This window comes from Myotis nattereri, assembly GCF_964212035.1.
Source record: "Myotis nattereri genome assembly, chromosome: 1".
In the NCBI taxonomy this organism is placed as follows: domain Eukaryota; kingdom Metazoa; phylum Chordata; class Mammalia; order Chiroptera; family Vespertilionidae; genus Myotis; species Myotis nattereri.
The window spans coordinates 43,654,130-43,675,179 of NC_138075.1; the positions used below are offsets into that span (position 1 = coordinate 43,654,130).

General features: G+C 52.4%; 1 protein-coding gene across 1 annotated transcript in view; it reads right to left on the bottom strand.

The window, feature by feature from the left end:
- The window catches only part of CORO2B (coronin 2B), a 130,902-nt gene that overhangs the window by 55,327 nt on the left and 54,525 nt on the right, over positions 1 to 21,050 (bottom strand). The window contains exon 2 of the mRNA XM_081084086.1: positions 6,546 to 6,746. Coding sequence (XP_080940212.1) covers positions 6,546 to 6,746 — 201 coding nt within the window. The remainder of the gene's footprint in view (positions 1 to 6,545; positions 6,747 to 21,050) is intronic.

Below are 21,050 nucleotides of genomic sequence, written 5' to 3' on the forward strand. Positions count from 1 at the left end.
GGAGGGGGGAAGCCGTTGGCGTCATAGCTCCTACTGACTGAGGACGCACCGTATTTCATCATCTCGGCCCCCTAAGAAACAGGTACCGCTGTTACTTTAGAAACAGGGAGAGTGAGGCACAGAGAGGTTCCATGCCCAGGGGTTCACAGCTAATGTGTGGGAGGCTCCAGGCCTCAGAAGAAAATGGAGAGCAGACCAAGCCAACTGCCGAATTGGTTTGGGTCCAGGCCGGTGCCCATGGGCAGAGTCAGGGCCCCCAGCCCGAGTTCACAGAGCCTAGTGACCCAGCCCTATTTTCCCAGCCTCCCTGGCTCTGCAGGGAATCAGAGGAGTGACGCGAAGGAGCAGCGAGTGGAGGCCCTGGCCCGAGGCAGAGGGGTGGATTCCTTGACCCCCCCCCAGCATACCCACCAGCCCGGCCGCAGCTCTGGTCCCTCCCTGGACCTCAAATCCAGATAACACCCCATCCCATAACCTTGAAATAAAGGAAGGAAGCCACATTTTCCCTGCTGCTGAAGGCCTTGCCTTCACTTTTCTCAAAAGCAAGCAGTCATTCTTCCAAAAAAGGGAAAGCGCAAAGCAAGGCTGTCAATCTCGGCCTCAGACAAACGGCATAAAGTTGCGACTTCTCTCCCTCCCCCTTTCCCAAAGTCACTTACTGTACATTTGGGCTGTCACAGCCTTTGAGATGCAAATCACAGCAAGCAGAAGGCAGCTTGAAGAACAAAGAACCATTGAGGAAAGATCAGAAAAATGAATTTGGAAAGGCTCCCTGAATTCCCCCAGGAGAAGGGGAGTCATATCCACAGAGGGGAGCAGTGATGAAGATTTGGGGCTATTTTATGGGGCAGTTGCTGTTTTCTTGGGTCCTCAGTGCCTGGCCTGTGCCGAGTGCCCAGCCCAAGTCCCAGGACTAAAGGAATGATGCTCTCTTGTCTGGTCCCCTGCTCCAGGACACCTCTCTCCACCCCCCCTTGCTCACAGAAATTGCTGGTCAGTCCTTCAGAGAGGAAGCGTCCCCTAGCGCCTAGGAAGTGCCCGCTCTCCTGGCTTCCAGCGGAGAGGGACACATGTGGCCCGGCACATCAGAGGGGCTCACAGAGTATTGGTGGGATTCACGTTCAAGGAAACCCTTGGAGACATGCAAATGGCCGTAAGAGTAACACAAGGCACATCTGTACACATGCCTCTCCCTCCCGCTGTCAGGCGGCAGGCGTGTGGCTGGGAGAGCCCTGGGTTGAAATTCTGCCATCTGTGTGCCGTGGAGATTTGACTTCTCCAAATCCCTGTTTCTTCATCTGTGAAATGGGGAGAGTAACGGTACTTTCATCATGGGACTTGAGGTGAGATTCAAAGACAGCAGATGTGTTGGGCCCTCAACAGCTCCCTAGGTGATTCTACAGCCCCGGCTGAGGACCCCTGGGAGGACCCAGACTCCCGACGTGCGAGCCAGGCTTCTCTCCCTCCTAGCAGGTGCCAGGTAGGGGACCAGGGAGCGGTCTTCAGCCATCCTCTCGGGCGGTGGAGCTTGGGCATGCAAGGCCATGCTTCCAGCTTCGGGCTTCTTGGGCCTGGATCGGGCAGCCGGGTGGAGGGTGGTGGAAAGGCCGGTGCACCTGGGGAGGCCCAAGTGGTTAATCAGGCCTGGGCACCGCGCCGGTCTCTGGAATATTCATAAGGCCCCTCCAGCTGTGCCAGGCAGTCAGGGTGCTGATTGCTCCCCCATCTGCAGCTTAACATTCCACTCCAGAGAGGAGAGAGCTGGCGGCGGAATACTAACGAGGGAAAACCAGGCTCTGGCCCGCACAACAGCAGCCCGAACAGGAGTCCGGGAGGACAAACCCACTGCTCCGAGCTCTGCCAGCCAGAACTTCTCCTTCACCAGCGACGTGGGCCGTGGAAAGAGTGGTGGGAGCTGATTTCAGGGCCAGCTCCTGCACTGACCAACTGTATGTCCATCTCTGTAGCCTCAGTTTCCCCACCTGTAAAATGGGGATGGTTCTGCCTACCACCCGAGAGGATTGACGAAGACAGAGTTTGTTGGGCCTGAGCGCTGCACACATTGTCTGGGGGTGCTGTGGACAGGGCTTCCTACCCTGGAGAATAGTTTTTACTCACAACAAGGGACAGGGAACAAAGGGAGAAGCCTCTCTCCGAAGGCTCAGGAATTTCGGGGTCCCTGGCTCATACTGGTCTCATCTGGCCCAAACCTCTAGAGAAGCAAGGAAGGAATGAGAAGGACACTGACTGCAGAAGGAAAAGGATTCGGAAAAGATCGACAACAACAATGTTCTGTGGCCTTTTGGTTGCTCGGGACAACAGTCTGGAGCCATCATGGGGACAATGCGCGGAGGGGCAGTGTGCCATGTGAGTTCACAGCTCCTAGTTAACGCTGCAAGCGATGATTAGGGTTCATCGAGAAAGGCCCACACCTCTTCTGTGTTTGTATTGAATAGCACAGGAAACTGGTTTTTTAGAGGGATTTCTATCAAACTGAGGGAAAAACCTGGAGCTAAAATAATATCACTTCCTTCCCAGAAAATCGACCAGCGTGAAACAGCTCATCTCTGCTGAGATAATGAGATGTTCCTGAATGCAGCATTATTGCTGTTGTTTATTAGCCCTGCCTCCCCACACCCAGCAGCCAGGCTCTTGCCTGCAGGCCCAGCTCCAACCACAGGGGGCAGGAGACTGACAGCCTTGGTCCAGGCAGCAGGGGAAGGGGAGTTGGCCCTGATTCCGACGCAGCCCCTCTTTGGGGAGTGGGACCCTGCTCCACAGAATCTGGGGTCCTGGCTCAAAGGAAATGAACCACTCAGATCTAGAAGCTGCCTCATCCTCCCAGCCAGCCATCACCCCACCCGCACCCATTGCCCTCACTATGAAGTAAGTTTGCATTTTCTCCACGAAATGTTACTCTGGGAGAGAACATTTGCAACACACATAACGGAGTGCTGAACGGAGCCAGCTTTGAGCTGTGTGACCCCGAAACCTCCGGGGCTCCTTCTTCACATCAGCAAACTGCTTTTATTAGATTTCCACCCCCCGCCTTAAAGTACAAAACATTAAGTGTTCATCTAAGAAAAATTTAGAAAATATTGTTATGGAAAACAAAGACAATAAAAGAGCACTCACGCTCCCAATACTCAAAGATAGCTACTTTTAATATTAGGTGTATATTCTCCCAGAATTTTTCAGACCGGTAGATGGATACATAGACATTTTAAAATGGGATATTTTAAGCATTTTACTTTTTTTTACCCTCAAAGTCTGGTCTGGGGCCTCTGGGATCGCCAGGCCTTTTTCGGGCGTCTGCTGGGTTAAAACTACTTGCAGGACATGAGCTGCCTTTTCACTCTGCTCTCAGGAGCGCACAGTGGGGTCTTCCAGAGGCTGCCTGATGTGTGATGTCACAACAGGCGAATGCAGATGTGCATATGCAAATCCTGCTGGTCTCTTAGACTATTTAAGAGATTTGCAAACATGTAAAACAATGCCATTCTTCTCATTAATTTGTTTTTGTTTTGGAAAATATATTTCCCTCAGAAAGATAAGTGTGTTTTTTTGGAGAGCATGAAATGGTTTTATTGCTGTTATTTTAAGTAAATTAACATACATATTTTTGAAGTTCCTTTGTCTTTATTTTAAATATTGATAGATATAGGGCCCCTAGAAGCAGAGGCTGTTGGGGGTCTGCAATAATTTTTAAGAGAGTCGGGTGATTCCGAGGCTGAACCCTTGAGAAGGACTGCCCTACAGCATCAGCTTCGATGACTGCATGGTGTCCTGTGTGGCTGCCCCTGATCTGTTCATCATTTCCTTATCGACAGACCTGCAGGTTGTCTCCAATTTTCACTATTATAAAAGTGCTGCACATATCTTGGAGTACTTCGTAAGGTGAAAAGTTCATGAAAGGAGAGAAAACAACACAACCAACTGACAGCGTGAGCCAGCACTCTCAGCCCACTATTAATCAAATTACACAAGATGTATCAGAGAGCATGAACAAATAAAGTTGAAAGCTATGTGTACATTGACCATATATGTATGCGTACAGATACCATGTATATTTCTATAGAGGAAGAAATACTCTGTAAAGAGTACTTTCTCTTCCACTGTTCATGGAGAGTTTACAAAATCTGATCATATGCTAGACCAGTGCTACTGACAGTATAAAACTGGTACTATTACCAGAAATGGAGCCGAAGAATTTAGGAACTTTTATGCAATTTGAGAGAGGAGTTTTATTTTTGTTGGAAATAATAAAAAGTTGGTGCTTTTTTTAAAAAAAAAAATTCAAGTACTAAAAAATGCTACAAACATTACTGGGAACTATTTCTGAGGGATGGATTCCTAGAAGTGGAATTGCTGGGCCAGTGACATACGCCTTTAAATGTTAATTGGTATTGCCAAGTTGTTTCCATTTACCTCTTACCATGTAATACACCAAGAGTGCATTTGAGTCCCTGCTCTCTCACAACCCTGGCAATACCAACGACTATTGCTCTTTTAAATATTTTTCTATTTAGTAGGTTAAAAGATATATTTTGTCTTTGGAGAATTGCTTACTCATATCCTCAACCCATTTTCTATTAGGCTCTTTTTCTTATTGATTTCTCTGGAACCCTTATATATTCTGGACACGAATCTTTTGTCTATTATATTTTTAACTATTGTACTCAATTGTGTGGTTTGTCTCTAATTTTGCTTACATGAATCATTGTAGTACGGAAACTTTACCTTTTTAACAAATTATTCTACTCTATTCATCATTTCCTTTATGGCTGGGGGATGCGTGTCTTGCCTTAGAAAGTCTTTCCTCATTGTATGATATTTAAAATGCTCTCCATTTTCCTTCAACATACTTGCAGCTTTCCCTTTTCTTTAAATGCTCAATCCATCTGGAAATAACGTTTTGTTATAATGTGAGGCACTGACTGTTGACCTTAGCGAGCCATCAAGTGGAGTATGGCCGGGGGCCAGCAATGCCCTTGAGCCCCGTACTAACGTTGCTGGGGACCTGCAGGCTGGGGCTGAGCTAGTCCCTGAGGGAGACAGATATGTGAGCCCATCTGGTTTGGGAGGGAGGCAAGCTGCATTTCAGAGTCCTTTAGAATGTGTGAGAGCCACTGAGGACATCTGCAAAGTTGAGGAGCAGAGCTGATGATTCTCCCAAGAAAGCAGCAAAACATCTTAAACGTGCCGTGTGGTTCACAAGCTTTCATGTCCATTATCCCACTCCATGCCAACATCTCGTGTGTAGGGGGAGGAGAATCTAGGATCCCCATTGCGCCATCACAGAAAAACAAAGTGCAGAGAGGGTAAGCGACAAGCCCGAGGTCAGTCATACAGCCGGCAAGTGGCAGAGCCCAACTGGAACCCAGACCTCCTGCTGCCAAGCCCATTGCCCCTCGGACCCATTCGTGCCTGGGGCTCTGTCCTCAGTCCCTGTAGCTGCCCCTTTTGGAGGAAGCGAGGATCTGGCCGTCTCTCCCAGATCCGGGCTCCCCCACCGTGGGTAGGAGAGGCTGCAAAGAGCCGGCCTCCCCACCAGCTGACGTGGATTGCAAGAACCCAGGTTCCTCGTGGCCCCCCTCCCCTGAGCAGTTTGGCGAAAGTGGGAGTGGAGATGAGTCAGGCCCGGAAGGGAGAGCTCAGCCAGAAACAAGCAGGACTGACAGCGAGCACTTTTTCTGAGGCATGTGACCTCCCCCGGGCCTTTGGGGACTCTGCCTGGATGGCAGAGCTGCAAAATCTAGGCTTTGCCAATTAATTAGCTATATTCACAAAGGCAGCCACGGGGGGGGGGGGGGGTTACCTGTAGATGGAAGGTGGGGGATGAGGGAGAAGGGAAATGACAGCCAGCCTGACAGTGGAGAGCTCACATTGGATTTTTTGTGTTTGTTTTTTTAAAATATATTTTTATTGATTTTTTTACAGAGAGGAAGGGAGAGGGATAGAGAGTTAGAAACATGGATGAGAGAGAAACATCCATCAGCTGCCTCCTGCACACCCCCCACTGGGGATGTGCCCACAACCAAGGTACATGCCCTTGGCCGGAATCGAACCTGGGACCCTTCAGTCTGCAGGCTGACGCTCTATCCACTGAGCCAAACCGGTTAGGTCTCACATTGATTTTGTTTTTTTTAAGTTGGCCGTTTTTTGTAGATACCCAATGTGCCCATGGCTGAGTCTTCCTCCCGGCTCCAAATCCAGGACACAGAATGGGAGAGCTGGACCTGCTCTTGGAGATCAGATGGTCCAACCACTCAGTTTAATGAGAACCCCAAGCACCTCAAGGAAAGTGACTTGTCCACGTGCACACCTTTGGGGAAGTTCTGGGTATAGACCTCAGGTCTCCTGGACCCCAGCCTGCATTTGTTCTGGTGAATCTCAGGAATACTGGGAAGGCACAGACACTGGACACATGATGAGGAAGTAACAGGTGGTTGGGGGGCGGGGGCGGTGCAGAGAGAAATAGGGGCAACCGCCCAACAGTGATCAGAAGGGCTTCCCTCTGCCCTGGGCTGCAGCCGGGCACCTACCTGCTCCAGGGGGATGACGAGGAAGGAGCCTCCTCCCGAGCTCTCCGTGACGATGGCCAGGAAGCGGGCGTTGACGGCACAGAAGTGGTTATCGTGCACATTCTTGGTGATGGGGATCCCATCGAAGCAGTGCTCCCGGTTGGCCACCTTCCCATACACGTTCCGGAACTTGGAGCTTCGGTATTGCGGACGCCAGGACATCTGTAAGGGGCCAGGACAGACAAGGGTCAGGCTGGTCACTGCTCCCCGAAGGCTCTTGGCCGGACACCGGGGGACAGAAGCTGCTTCCCAGGGATGCAGGGGGCCCAGCCCTGGTGCTGCCCTCAGGACCAGGGAGAGGGGAAGGACTCTCCCAGGATTGTACGCCGGACCCTGTGCTAGAGGACTTACTTTTTAAATAAAGAACTACAGGAGCGAAGACGGGGTGAGGGTATTCACACATTTCCTGCTGTCAGTACACACACTCATCCCACCGGCCAGAAAGGATGTAGCTAGTGTCCTTTCTCTTTGATGTGATGGAGCAGACCATCCACCCAACAACCGGCATGCACTGCCTCCTGTGTGCCAGAAACTGCTCATTCAGCACAGGAGATGCAGGCTGGGGAGGCTGGGCGCTCACAGAGAGAATGCTGCTGACGGCAAGCGGCCCCTCTATGTAAACAGAAGCAAACAGCCACCCATTATCATCTCCGCCTCTGATTCTCTCAGGCTTCTAACCCACAAGTGCACCCTAAGAAATAGTTCAGTCCCATATGCCATCATCACTGTCACCGCCAGGCACAGACGGGTGAAGCGACCTGTCCAAGGTTACCCGCTAAGGAGTCGGACCATGAACACAGCTCTCCTGGCTGGAAACCGGAGACTTCCTGCTATGGCAGGTTGCGATGGATGATTTCGCTGAGCCTCCCTCCATGTTATTTGTTAGAAATGCGGATTCCTGGGTCCCAGTCCAGACCTACTGAACTCAATATTTGGAGGCTGGAGCCCAGAAATGACCATGTTCATCAGCTCCCGACCCTGCAGTGAGATGGAAGTTTAGGAGCCCCTGTTCTAGAGAGAGGAGTGGTGCTCCTCACACCTCTCGGCCCACCATCCGTGACACAGGCTCCAACCAACCGACCGTCAACCAGCCAGCTGGTTCCCACGGCACGCCTGTCCCGTGCTGTGCGCAAGTGGTTGGGTGAGGACCCCGTGGGCTTCCCGCAATGGAGTCCAGCTTCACCTTAGGATGGCGCCCCCCCATGGGGAACCCTACAAATGGACGCCGTCACAGGTGAACCCCTGGCAGGTACGGTATCCAAGCAGGATGAGCGACAAGTGAGAACCCAGCCCGGGGCCTGACGGGCAGCAGGAGCTCAATAAATGCTCTGTAAGAGGAACACGCTTCTGGCCTGGCTTTGCCCTTGTCCATCGCCTCCCCTTCCTGCCAAACCTCCCGATGCGCCCCGAGTCTCTCACCCTGAAAGGACTGAAAAGGAAGACTCACTTCTTCACAGGAAGTTCCCAAGGAGAGGAGGACAAAAGGAAACACAGCCACAGAACCAGGAAACCAGCTCTGGGAATCTGACTGACAACAAAACTTTGCATTTGATTCAAATAAAGCCAGGAGCTCAGCCACAGATGCTCCTTTCCTGGAGGAAGGCGTTCAGAGCCAATGCGGGGAGCCTCCTCACCTTTCCTCCCACTCTCCTCCACTCCCCCAGGTCCCCCTACCTGCCAGCCTCTGCCCCCGCTGCAGCCCACTGCTGCCTGCCTCTCCTCCCTGCAGACGCCTCCCCAAGACCATGCAGGACAAGTCCTTCTGTAAGGCAAGCAGCCTGCTGGTCACTCCTGGCTGCGTGGGCTCAGGCAGGCCCCTTCCACTCTTGTACTGACTCCACATCAGGATTATATCAGCGCTTCCCAGAGTGGAGTCTCAGGGGGTCCCTACAGTTCCTTTACATAGTACAGAGATGAGAGGTTTTTTTAAAAATATGTTTTTATTGATTTTTTTAGAGAGAAGAAGGGAGAGGGATAGAGATATAGAAACATCGATGAGAGAGATACATCATCAATTGGCTGCCTCCTGCACGCCCCCCACAGGGCATCAAGCCTGAACCCAAGCACGTGTCCTGACCGGGAATTGAACCCGTGGCCTCCTGGTTCCTGGCTCGACACTCTACCACTGAGCTACACCGGCGGGGCCAGAGGTGAAGTTTTAAATTATAGTCGTTACGTGTTTATTTTAACTTGCATTAAAAAAATATAACTTGCATGCCAAATCCATGATTTCACAGATACCATTATTAATGAGGCTAAGTTAAAAAATAATGAATCAATTCAAAGAAAAAAAAAACAGTGTGAAAACTATAATCTGGATAGAACATGGTCTTAGCAAAAATTCAATCTGATCGGGAAGTGCTGGAAATCGCTCCGTCTCTTCCAGGTAGAACAAGCTAGATCCCAGAGTTCCCATGGAAGAGAACGGAGGTGGCGATCTTGCTCATTTCAACATCTCGTTGCTTGCTGGTGCAGCTCTGCCCTGGCATGCCTTTGCCCCCTCTTCTCTGCCCGGCCCACCCATAGCCTTCCCAACTCACCCTGACTCCACCACCCAGAGCAAACCCCTCAGAACCCCTGGACAGCTAGCAGCTCTCCGTCAGCTCCGAGTCCAGACCTGTCACAGCTCCCTCGGCCCGAGGGCCGGTCTCAGCTCTGCGATGGCAGGCAGTACGCCACGGCGTCTGAGCAACACTGAAAACTGTTCTGTGCTTTTCCTGGGCAGCCCCGGTGGGTCTGGTTGCCGTGGGGAAACCTGCTGGGCACTGGGCCTCATGACAGGCTGAGCCCCTCCTGGAAGGGAATGAGCCTGGTGGGGAGACGGGCGCGTGCAGGTCAGCCTCCACCAGAAGGTGAGGCTCAGGGAGCCGCTTCGTAGCCGCGTGTGGTGAGCAGGACCGAGAGCTCTTCTCCACCCCGAGCACAGCCCATGGCAGCGGGGCACTGGCACGGGCGAACAGGCCTGTTTCTAACGGGCCCAGCTCTGTGCTGCCCCAGTGCTCACCTCATTGCAGGGTCTATGGGTGGTGGTGGGAGGGAGGGTAAGAAGCGCCAGACTGAGCTCCAGATGCAAGTGGCATCTCTGCTGCTGCCCAGCTGTGTGACCTGGGCAAGCACTTAACCTCTCCGTGCCACCTCCAGCTATAAAGGAGGCCAACAACGCCCGCTGCCTCCAAGTGTGCGGACGAGCCAGTGCCAAGTTGCCGTGATGCGCACAGCACGGGCCTGGCACCCCCCTGGATGCTCACTTAATAGGGCTGAATAGGAGGCAGGAGAAGCCGGCTGGGCACTGTGTGGAGTACAGTCCATCCCCCGCCCCCCCGCCCCCGCCAGTATCCATTCCAAACACTCCAGAGCCCTGCATGCTGAGGGGCCAGGTCTGAGCCCAGCCCTCGGTCCCAGCCTGCATCCACCATGGCTGGGCCTCCTGGGAAATGTGTGAGTCCAGAACCCCTGGGACAGGAGGGCTGGCCACAACCCTCGACACCACATGCAAATTTCCCTGGGGGGCGGTGGGGGGGAGCTTGCCCTAGCCAGCCATCTCTGCGTCCCTTTGCCCATCTGACTTCACTTCCTCCTCCACCTCTCCTCTACCCTTCCCCTTCCTATCTTTTCCCTGTTCTTTCCATGTTGTCCCACTCCCTGCCCTTTCTTCCCTCTCTCGGCCATCTCCCTGGCTCCCCATTCGTGTGGATACAGCAAAGAGGCATCTGTGGCCAAGGCTCCCTGTGGGCACACTCACATTCTTCGTGAACACATTCATGTTGCCCCTCACAGCCCAGCCAGCAGTTCTGAGCTGGATGTTGCATCGGGGGTGGGGCGCAGAGCCCTCAGGCTGGGGGTGTGCACTCAGCTGGCATGTTCTTTAGTGAGTATGTCTCCTGGTGTGGCTCTACCCACCCAGCAGATTCTAGAACAATACAGGCTGCTTCCTGGGAAAAGTGGAGAGTGTCTTTCCAAGGGCTTTGTCCTCAGCAAGCCTGGCACTGGCCTCTCCCCACTGGCTGGTAGACTGGGCTGGATCTCCATAGAGATTCTCTGTGCTGGGCCTTTGGAAGGACTGATGGCTGGAGGCTGGGCCCTTGCTTATCAATGGTTTTTCCTCACTGAGCCTGCAGCTTCCTCCCCGGGAACCCACAGCAGGTGCATGGCAGAGCCCCGAGGGACTCTGGGGTCCTGTAGATCTGCTTTCCATGCCACTCCTGCTAACCTTGGGGAAGACAGTTTGCCTCTCTGAGGATCAGGTGCTCCATTTCCAAAATGTGATCCATCATTTCTAACGTTGTGTGGTTGTTTGAAGAATAAAAATGAGATAATTTAGGTGCAAGGTCCCATTCAGGATGAAAGATCACTGCTGCTCCCGCGGGCCCTTCTACCGAGAGGTGCCCCAGAAGCACCAACAGCATCATTCACAGACATTTGGTGGCAAACAAACTGTAGGGTCACAGAAATGAGAGATGCGGGAGGTGAGAGGGGCCAGGGAGGGCTTCATGGAGGAGGGGTCCACCACCTGCTCTGAGGGAGCACCAGGCACTGCGCACACCCTGGTTAGTCTCATAACCCACCACCAGGGAACCCCAGGGTGCTGGTCTAGGGTGGGAAACAGACTCAGCCAAGTTCAGCCAGCAAGCCCAGGGCTGATTTGAACCTGTTCTTTCTGACTCTGCAGCGCATACTGTTTGCTCCAACTTCTTATTTCAACATACACAATAGTTAAGAGAATGGTGCGATAACCACACACCATCTAGGCCAGCGGTTCTCAACCTGTGGGTCGCGACCCCTTTGGCGGTCGAACGACCCTTTCACAGGGGTCGCCTAAGACCATCCTGCATATCAGATATTTACATTATGATTCATTCAATAGCAACATTACAGTTATGAAGTAGCAACGAAAATAATTTTATGGTTGGGTCATAACATGAGGAACTGTATTTAAAGGGCCAGAAGGTTGAGAACCACTAATCTAGGTGAATGATCGTTTTGCCACACTTGTGTGTATGTGTGTGTGTGTGTGTGTGTGTGTGTGTATACTTTTTTTTCCTTTTTCTTTTATAGAATCATTTGAAAGGAAGTTGCATACATCATGACTGCTACCCCACTATTGCATAGCATGCATTTCCTACAAAGGACAACTTCCTAATTAGCACATCATGATTATCACGTCTAAGAAAATTAACAATTCCTTGATATGATCTAATACCCAGCCCATATTCGAAACTCTCCAAAATGCCCTTTCCAGCTATTCCATATGTTGAACCCGGGTGGGGAGCCACATTGCTCCCATGTGATCTCTCTTTTGCCTCCTTTAAATCTAGAACACTCCCATAATATTAAAAATACATATTTTAAAGTGACATTGACTTTTTAAAGACACTAAGTTAATTATCTTATAAAACAGTGGTTCTCAACCTTCTGGCCCTTTAAATACAGTTCCTCATGTTGTGACCCAACCATAAAATTATTTTCGTTGCTACTTCATAACTGTAATGTTGCTACTGTTATGAATCGTCATGTAAATATCTGATATGCAGGATGGTCTTAGGTGACCCCTGTGAAAGGGTCGTTCGACCGCCAAAGGGGTCGCGACCCACAGGTTGAGAACCGCTGTTATAAAATGTTCCAGCAATTTGTCTCATGTTGCTCTATGGCATCTTCAAAATCATTCCTCTATTTCCCAGAAACTCCAGGAGTTGGGTGCAGAGCCTTGATTCAGTGCAGTTGGAAGACACTTGGTTATTCATCGGTTTTGCTGGGGGTGAGGCTGGGAGGTGGGGGCAGAGGAAATGTGCGCGCGCACCCCTGGCAGGGCTAGACCGTGAGGGCTGGCGGACAGTGCCAAGGGTTGTTTTGGAGAGTGGTGGACAGAGGCTAGAAGACCTGGGAGGCCAGACCAGCTCCTGGCACAGAACTGGCCAAAGAGGGGCGTTGGCAGGGAGGTTTGACCTTCCCACCCGTGTTTACTAAGGGGCTGACTTCACTCTGAGGTCAGATGCCTGGGTGTGCAGGCAGGGAACAGAGGCTCCTCCTGACTCTGTGAGGGGGGAGGCCACGCTGAGGCCAGGACTAGAGGAGCTGCAAGGCCTCAGAGGGAAACAGAGGGGGCAACCAAGAGCTGACCCGACAATCTGGCCCTTTGCCCTTTGCCCTTGCTCCCAAACCCAGCCCACATCCTGGTGGATTCCCCCAGTCAAGGGAGGCCAGAACACACTCTGAGCTTTTCAGGACAAAACTGAGACACACTTGAGCTTCCCCAAAGGGAGGACTTTGTTAATGGTCAGAGCTGCCTGAGATGGAATAGGAAGCTGCCTCGATAGATAATGAGTTTCCCAGCCCTGGAGGGGCCACGATTCAGGGGGATGACCTCTCGTTAAGGGTAATGTGGAACAATGGGTGGACCTAGATGGCCTTCCAGCCCAGAGATCATAGCGCTCCTCTGCTTTATGCAAAACACGGTGCTGAGACAGAGAGGAGCATAGCTGGCCAGGGACCAGCCTCTTCTGTAAGCAGGGATCACAGCGCTGCCCAGCGGGTTTGCTGTGACCCTGAATGACAACGGCCGTCACGGCAAGTGCTCTCTCCGCCTAGGGCATCCCGCAGAGCTGACGAACGCTCTGCCACTTCGTTTAAGCTGTGGATGTATGTTTTCTCTCTCCTGCTACTAGATGGTAAGTTTTCTGACCATCTGTCTCCTCCTGGCCCCTGTACAGCCCCATCCCACCCCGGGCCTGGCCCAGGACTCCTGTCTGGCAGGAGACGCCTAGTGACTCCGGTTAACACTCTCTCAGTCCAGTGGGAGGGCAAGAGCGAAGGTCAGGCCCCAGTGCCCGGGCCTTAGATGCCGTGGGTGCAGCCTCCCTCAGAACCTGCCCCGGCGGGGGCTTCAGTTGAGGTTCTGAGTTTCCTTTTCAGGATGATGCTCCATCCCTTCCCCCAGGACAAGGGTCTGGTCCTGACCCTCCCCCATGCCCACCTCTGGGTCCAAGCCTTTCACTGAGTGTTTGTCCCTCTGGTCACGCAGCCCCATCTCCTCTGAACAACTTGTCACCAGGTGGCCAAGGCCTCTGCATTCAGTATGGCTCTCAGGCGGGGGCTGATGGGTACCTCGTCGCCGACAGCACAGCATCAGCAGGGGGACAGGTGCCTGCGGAACTGCCCCCCACGCCACTCACAGCTACAGCCACGACCCTCTCTAGACACCCCCTCATTCTCTTCCTCCCCCAGCTGACCAGTGGGCAGAACTGGGCAGATACTACAATCCCATGAAAACATTTAGTATATATGTCACTAATTTGAGGGTTTGTAAGACCAGCCGGAAGTCCTAAGCTATGAAAGTTGCAGAGCCAAGACTTCAGCCAAGAACTTCTGACTCTTAATCCACGGCTCTCCTCCTTCATCCTCTCCACCTACACTCATACCCCTCCACCTCCCCCCACACACATTGTTCCATATAATACAGGGCAATACACAAAATTGTGAAAACAACAACAACTGTACAGCTGGTGGGGTTTTGAGAGCCAGAAAGACTCCAAAGATTTCTATCGTGCCTCTGTCATTGGTTAGCTGTGTGACTTTAGGCTAGTTACTCAACCTGTCTGAGCATCAGTTTCTTTATCTGTAAAATGGGAACAATGTCACCCAGCTCACTGGATGCAATGGAGAAGCCGAATGCAAAGTGCCTGACAAGGTGTCTGGCACAGGGTGGGTACTTGCCATACACTAGTTCCACCTTCTCCCTTTCTCCTGGAAGGGAGAGGCTCTAACCTCAATTGAATGTTTACTTGGGGAGGCCAGACTCTGCCAGGAGGAGGAGGGGGCTGGGCCAAGGGTCAGGGGAAGGAAGGGAGAGGCTCTGGCCTCCAGATGTGTGCAGCAGCTGGGCCCACTCCCTGGAGGCCTCTGCCCGGGCCCAGGGCCATCCTAGTCTCCCTCCAGGAGTGGGAGGGCCCGGAAGGAAGAAGTATTCATTTTGCAGCTGAATGGCCCTTATAGCCCCTTAAGAAATGGAGGCTGGCTGTTCTCTCTTCTGAGATAATCACTATGTACACTCCACATGGAAGCAAATTGTATCCTGTCCTCTGAGGCCGAAAATGATTTATTGTGGCCAGTGGCAGCGGGTGTAGTTTCTAGATGATGATGACTAAAATCCAGTCACTTAACTGGAACACAAAAATGTATGAGGGCAGTTTTTCCTTTTCTCTGGCTCAGGTGCGAGGGGAGCGCATGGCTTCATCCTCGGAGAGCTGTTCGCCGGGGCACCCAGGAGACCTGCCTCTATGAGAGCCACTCCCTGCCCATTTGCTGCCAGAGAAAGGCTGGCATTTTCCGTCCTGTTTGAGTCACTAACTGTGTGGCCTGGGACAAGTCACCTTCCTTCTTCAGGCTCAGTGTCCTCTTCCATGAATGCGGGTATCAGCCACCCTTGCGTCCTAGAATCCTTGGAGGACATGAGAACACAGGGCACAGATACTATTAGGACCCCTGCTGCATTCGCCCAGAACATTCCAGGTCCCTGAGTGAAAATCAATCCCCTGGCCCTCCTCCACCCCTGGGCCGGCTCTGCTTCCCCAAGCCCCGGTCTGGGCACACAGGAGGGACACAGAGCATGTTCCCAAATGAGGGAGCAGGGGTGAGTCACCCAGGGTCCCGAGGAGCTTGCCAGGCTGGGCAGGAATTACCGATGCCTCTCTTTCAGTTTCCTCCCGCATAGAACGAAGGGCTAGGGTCTTCTCCTTTTAGCAGGAGAACTCCTAAATGCAAAATGGGCAAAACCAGAGCTGTCTGTGTTCAAGTCAAGAAGGACGCTGGGACTTCAAGCCACGGCCCTGGGACTGCACTGTGACACGCGATCTGAGAACTCTGTGAGGAAAGAGGGCCAGCTCACCACTAACTCACCGTGGGCCTCAGGCACATCTCTCCTGCTCCTCCCACAGGAGGTGTTTGGCCCAGAAGGCCCACCACCATCTAGTTCTGCCATTCCATGGTCTGGCCCCGGACCCTGAGTTCTCACTGGTTTCCAGGACCTTGGAGAAGATGGAGCCATTCAAGAAATTCCCAGCACAGAGAAGGTAGACCACACATCTCTCTTAGATGCTCTCTGATTGCTGGGTCCCCTGGATTTGGGCCTCCAGGGATCCAGGAATCCCTTGAAGGTCTGCCTCTGAATTCTTTGACCCCTACAGCACAACCAAGGGCAGCAGGGGCGCAGGACAGAGGGCTGGCTCACTGCCCCCGTCCCTCCGCCAGAGCTCACCGCCCAGCAGCACAGGTGGTCAGGAGGGAAGGCTCTGCCGCCAAGGGACCTACGTTTGCATCCTGGCTCCACATCACCCAGGCCCACCCGGAGGAGTCAACGAACCTCTCTGAGACTCAGTTCCCTTTATCTGTGACACGACCTTGTGAGGGGGTTGTTCCCCCTTCTCACTTCCTTCAGGTCTTTTCTCTGAAGTGACCTCTCAAGAAGACCTGCCCCGAGCACATGTCATTATCAAGCACACTACATATTGTACTTGCCTGGCTGGTGCCTTCTCCTCCACTAGACTGGCAGCTCCAGGAGGGCAGGGTTATGTCCCTTCCGTTCGCTGCTGTGTCAGCAGTGCCCACAACTGTCCTTGGCACACGGTCGCCACTCGAAGAGTGTACCTGCCAGTGGGCCCAGGCAGTGGTGTGCTGGCAAATGGTTACCGCCCAGCCCTCGGCGGGAGGGGTGGGGGGCCCTGGCTTGCAGTGTCTGACAATTTCCAGGGTGAAAATGTTCCCACCGTGGCTGATTTCAAGGTGCCAATGTGGCATCACGGAATGTGTACTTGGGCTACAGTTAAACTGCAATGGAAACAGGACAGGAAAAGAGGTAGAAGCCATCAAGGCAGGCAGACGGATTGACATTGGAGGCTACATAAACTGTGTGGTCTTTACCACTCCCCTCAGTACAGCATCCCCCAGGCCCCTGGTCTGGTGACTGCCTCACTGGGCTACGCAGCGGAATCGTCTGAGGAGCATGTTGCAAATGCATGTAACTGCGGACACCAGCGTGTGAGAATATCTGCTCTAGCTTATGTGCCTAACAGGAGGCCAAAGCTGCACCATTCCATCTGCTAGCTACTAGTCACCGCGACTGTTTACATTCAGATTAATTAAAGTTACATCAAATTAAAAATTCAGTTCCTCTATGTTCTATATCTTGATAGAAGTATAGCTTACACAGGGGTATGCGTTTGTCAACATTGATGATATACTTAAGATCTCTGTGTTTCACTTTACGTAAACTGTATCTTAATAAGGTACTTTTTTAGAAAACAAAAAATAATTCAGTTCCTTAATCAGACTAACCACATTTCGAGTGCTTCCTAGCCGCACATGGCTGGTGGCTACCACATTCAACAGCACAGATTACAGATCATTTCCTTCACAGCAGAACAACTCCTATTGGGCAGTGCTGGGAGAATAGCAATTAGCCCCCAAAGTCACAGCCTAGAAGAAAAGGATCAGACTGAACCCCTCCCCCCCGCTAGGAGTTCCTGGCTGGGAGGCACAGGGACCATGGAAGGTCATAATCTGTAGTCACCCCATGACTTTCTCTCCACCCTGAGCATGTGTTGGATGCCTGGGTTCCAGGCCAGCTCTCTGGCCAACACACAGAGCCTCCCAGGCAAGCCCCTCCATCTTCTCAACCATGGAATGGGGATTCCTCCCCTCTGCCCAGCTCTGTCCTGCCTCCCTTATGCTCTCAGGGGAGGGGAGGGGTCAAAGTCCAGTGGGAATGCACATGAAATGAAGAAAGTCCAGTTGGAACATAGGATGACATCTGCAGACGGGGGTCCCCTGGATTTGGGCCTCCAGGGATCCAGGAATCCCTTGAAGGTCTGCCTCTGAATTCTTTGACCCCTACAGCACAGCCGAGGGCAGCAGGGGCGCAGGACAGAGGGCTGGCTCACTGCCCCCGTCCCTCCGCCAGAGCTCACCGCCCAGCAGCACAGGTGGTCAGGAGGGAAGGCTCTGCCGCCAAGGGACCTACGTTTGCATCCTGGCTCCACATCACCCAGGCCCACCCGGAGGAGTCAACGAACCTCTCTGAGACTCAGTTCCCTTTATCTGTGACACGACCTTGTGAGGGGGTTGTTCCCCCTTCTCACTTCCTTCAGGTCTTTTCTCTGAAGTGACCTCTCAAGAAGACCTGCCCCGAGCACATGTCATTATCAAGCACACTACATATTGTACTTGCCTGGCTGGTGCCTTCTCCTCCACTAGACTGGCAGCTCCAGGAGGGCAGGGTTATGTCCCTTCCGTTCGCTGCTGTGTCAGCAGTGCCCACAACAGTCCTTGGCACACAGATCCTGCATCCATGGATGCTACATTCTGCCCGTCACCCAACGCAAGTCCGGCCAGACACGAAGTCTATTCCTGGAGTCGGCTTCCGTCCTGAATCCCCACAGCCTTCCTGTTCTGTGAGCAGGCTGGGCATGTGAGAGGAGGCTGCGGCCTCCTCTGCTCTGAGCTCTTCAGGAGAGCTTCCCACCTCTCCCGCGATGGCCCCTGAGCTGGGAAGCCTTTCCTGAAGCCCCCAGAGTCAGCCCTGTCTCATCATCTCATCTGACCCTCTTCCCGGCTCATCACACTAACAACAGCAGCCAACATTTATGAAGTGCTTGTGCTTACGATGCGCCAAGCATTTCACATCCACTACATCCTGTAATCCTTATAATAACCCCATGGATCAGACACAACCATCCTCCCCCTGCAGCTGGGCTTGGCCAAAGTCACTTAGGTGGAGGAACGAGGGTCTGAACTCAGATCTGACCCAGCATCTCTGCTTCATGTGTTCCCCGCCGACCACACTGGATGCTCTTGAGGGCAGAGACTGGGTCTCATTCTTCTTCATCTTTCCAGGACCTCCCATTCGTCTTAATACAGTATTGATAAATATTTATTAAATACATGAATGAGTGAAGGAATAAGAGGACAGGAATAAGGAAGAGTGACTGTCTCTTCCCCTCAAAGCCTCCAAAGCCCCCTGGGTGCTCCCAGATCACAAACTTGTCCACCCCTGACGGGATCTGCAGGATGAGATCCAATCTGGGTGGAAAGCCTGGGAAGGAAAGGCCTGCCCCCCTGAGAACCAACTTTTCCTACATATGGTCCTGACACAAAAAGGCTTTCATGGAAGCACAGCCTGCCTGGGCAGCACAGGGCCCTGGGCCCCTAAAATCCAGCCTCTCCTTCCACAGACGGAGGCCCAGAAGGGGAAGTGACGTGTCCAAGGTCACACAGCAAGGTCGCCTAGAGGCCAAGACACACTGTGGGAAATGGGAGTGGGGGTAGGGAGGTGAGGGGTAGGACATGGTGCTGCCACGTTACCTCTCTCAGCAGGCAGGCCATTGGGGTTTCTGGGCTGGGCAGGCCCCACCCAGGGAAGCACCCACTGTCCACCGGGGTTCTGAGTTCTATATTCCTCTGCCTATGGAGGGAGGAGTGGTAGAGCGCAAAGCACAGGCCCAGCAGATGGTTTCTATTTGCAGCCACGGAGCCCAGTCTTGCCAGACTCCTGACCTATTTTGAGGAACTGAGGGCCCCACTGGCTCAGGGATGGCCTCCTACTCACACCCCTTCACCCACAGCTTGGCAGAAGATCAGATGGATGGTTCAGGGCCAGCGGAGAGGGGGAGTAGAGGAGGAAAACCTTGGACAAGGAGGCTGGGTGGATGTGTGCAAGCTTGAACCCTGGGGAGGGAATTCTGTCTCAGAGTCTCCTGGGGTACTTGTGACATTCAGGTTCCTGGGCCCCACTTCCGGCCTGCAGAATCCCACTCTGGGGCTGGGCCGAGGAATCTGCATTTCCACCAGGCTCCCGAGTGAACTGCCTGTGGACTGGCAGCACAGGCATTATCCGGGAGGGGGTTAGAAATGCAGAATCCTGGGCTCCACCTGGGACAGAGGCAGCATCCACAGTCTAACAAGATCCCCAGGAATGCAGGTTGTTAAAGCTGAGAAACTGCTCTCCTCCAGTGCGCCTCAAATTTGAAGGTGCAGCAGGAGAGCCGGGGGAGCTAACACAGACCGCTATGGGCGGGGCTGAGGATGTGCATGTCCAACAGTTGCCAGGAGATGCTGAAGCCACTCCAGTCCCTGATCTGTCCTGCAAGGAGAGTTGTGCCCTCTGAAGCCCTGTCTCTGTGACTTTCCTAAGTCATTTACCCTCTGAATCTCAGTTTCTCCATCTGTAAAATGGACATATAATTCTAACCTTTTCCCTAGGATAGTTGTGAGGCTCCAGTGTGTGTGAAAGTGCTTTGTGAACTACTACACAAATACTATGATATAAATCAATTTGATTAATCAATCAATTGAAAAGGACTTTAGGTGATCTCCTTTGACCTTGACGGTTGTCCTGCCTTTCAGCGGGTCAGTGGGAGAGCTGGGCCTAATGCAATCCTTGGGGGCTTTATCCTGCATTCCCAGACTGCCAAGCACAAGACCAGGCATGCGGTAAGCACTCAATAAGGGCCAGTGGGGTTCAACCAAAGACTTCTGATTCTCAGCCCGATTCTCTTCCAACTGCAGTCTCTCTTGGTTAGGTAAGGCTAAGCAACTTTTTTAAAAAAATTATTTGATAGTTGAGTCAAAAGGTCGAGTTGAGTAGATGCCAGGCATAGCTGCCATCCCCAAGGCTCCTCACCAGGAAATGCCCACCCTGACTCAGAGTTCCTGGCTCAGCCGTGACACACGGGGGTGCCCTCATTGCAATGGTCCCTTCTAAGTATTGTTTCCTGTAGCCAGGAGACCCTCAGACCACCATCCCATAGTCCAGGACTTTGGGTCCGTCACCTGGCAATGCAGAAAGAAGACGGGCTGATAAACTGTCCCTGGGGGAATGGGGAAACTTGGCTTGGGCCTTTCCCTTGCCAAGAGATACCATATTTTTCCGTGCATAAGATGCTATTTTTTTTCTAAATTCGTTAGACTTAAAATGGAGGGGCGTCTTATTCACGTAAGTCAGCTGAGGAGGGAGCAACCTATACCTTGTCAAACAGGCTTCCTCCAATCATGAGCCTTATTGTTACTGATGTCAGCTGATGCCATAATTGGAGGTGGAGGTGGAGAGTGCGTGTGCAGATGAAACACGGACTGGAGCATTCTGAGCCCATAAAGATGTCAAAAAATTAAAAGATAAATACCAGTAAGCAATTGTCTTACTCTGCAAAATTCAAACTGAATGTACTCAGCTATGCAAATGAGCATGGAAATAGAGCTGCAGAGAGACCATTTGGACCCCCTCCCACTGAGTGTATGATCAGTGGAGAAAACAGGAAGAACAACTCAAGATGCCAAAAAAGAAGAAGGCGTTAAGAGGAAAACCAGCAAAATGTTTAAAATATTGATTTCATAATTTTGGGATGGAAAAGTGGGGGGCATCTTATACATGGGGGTGTCTTATACACAGAAAAATATGGTAATTTATCTAAATTGTTACCA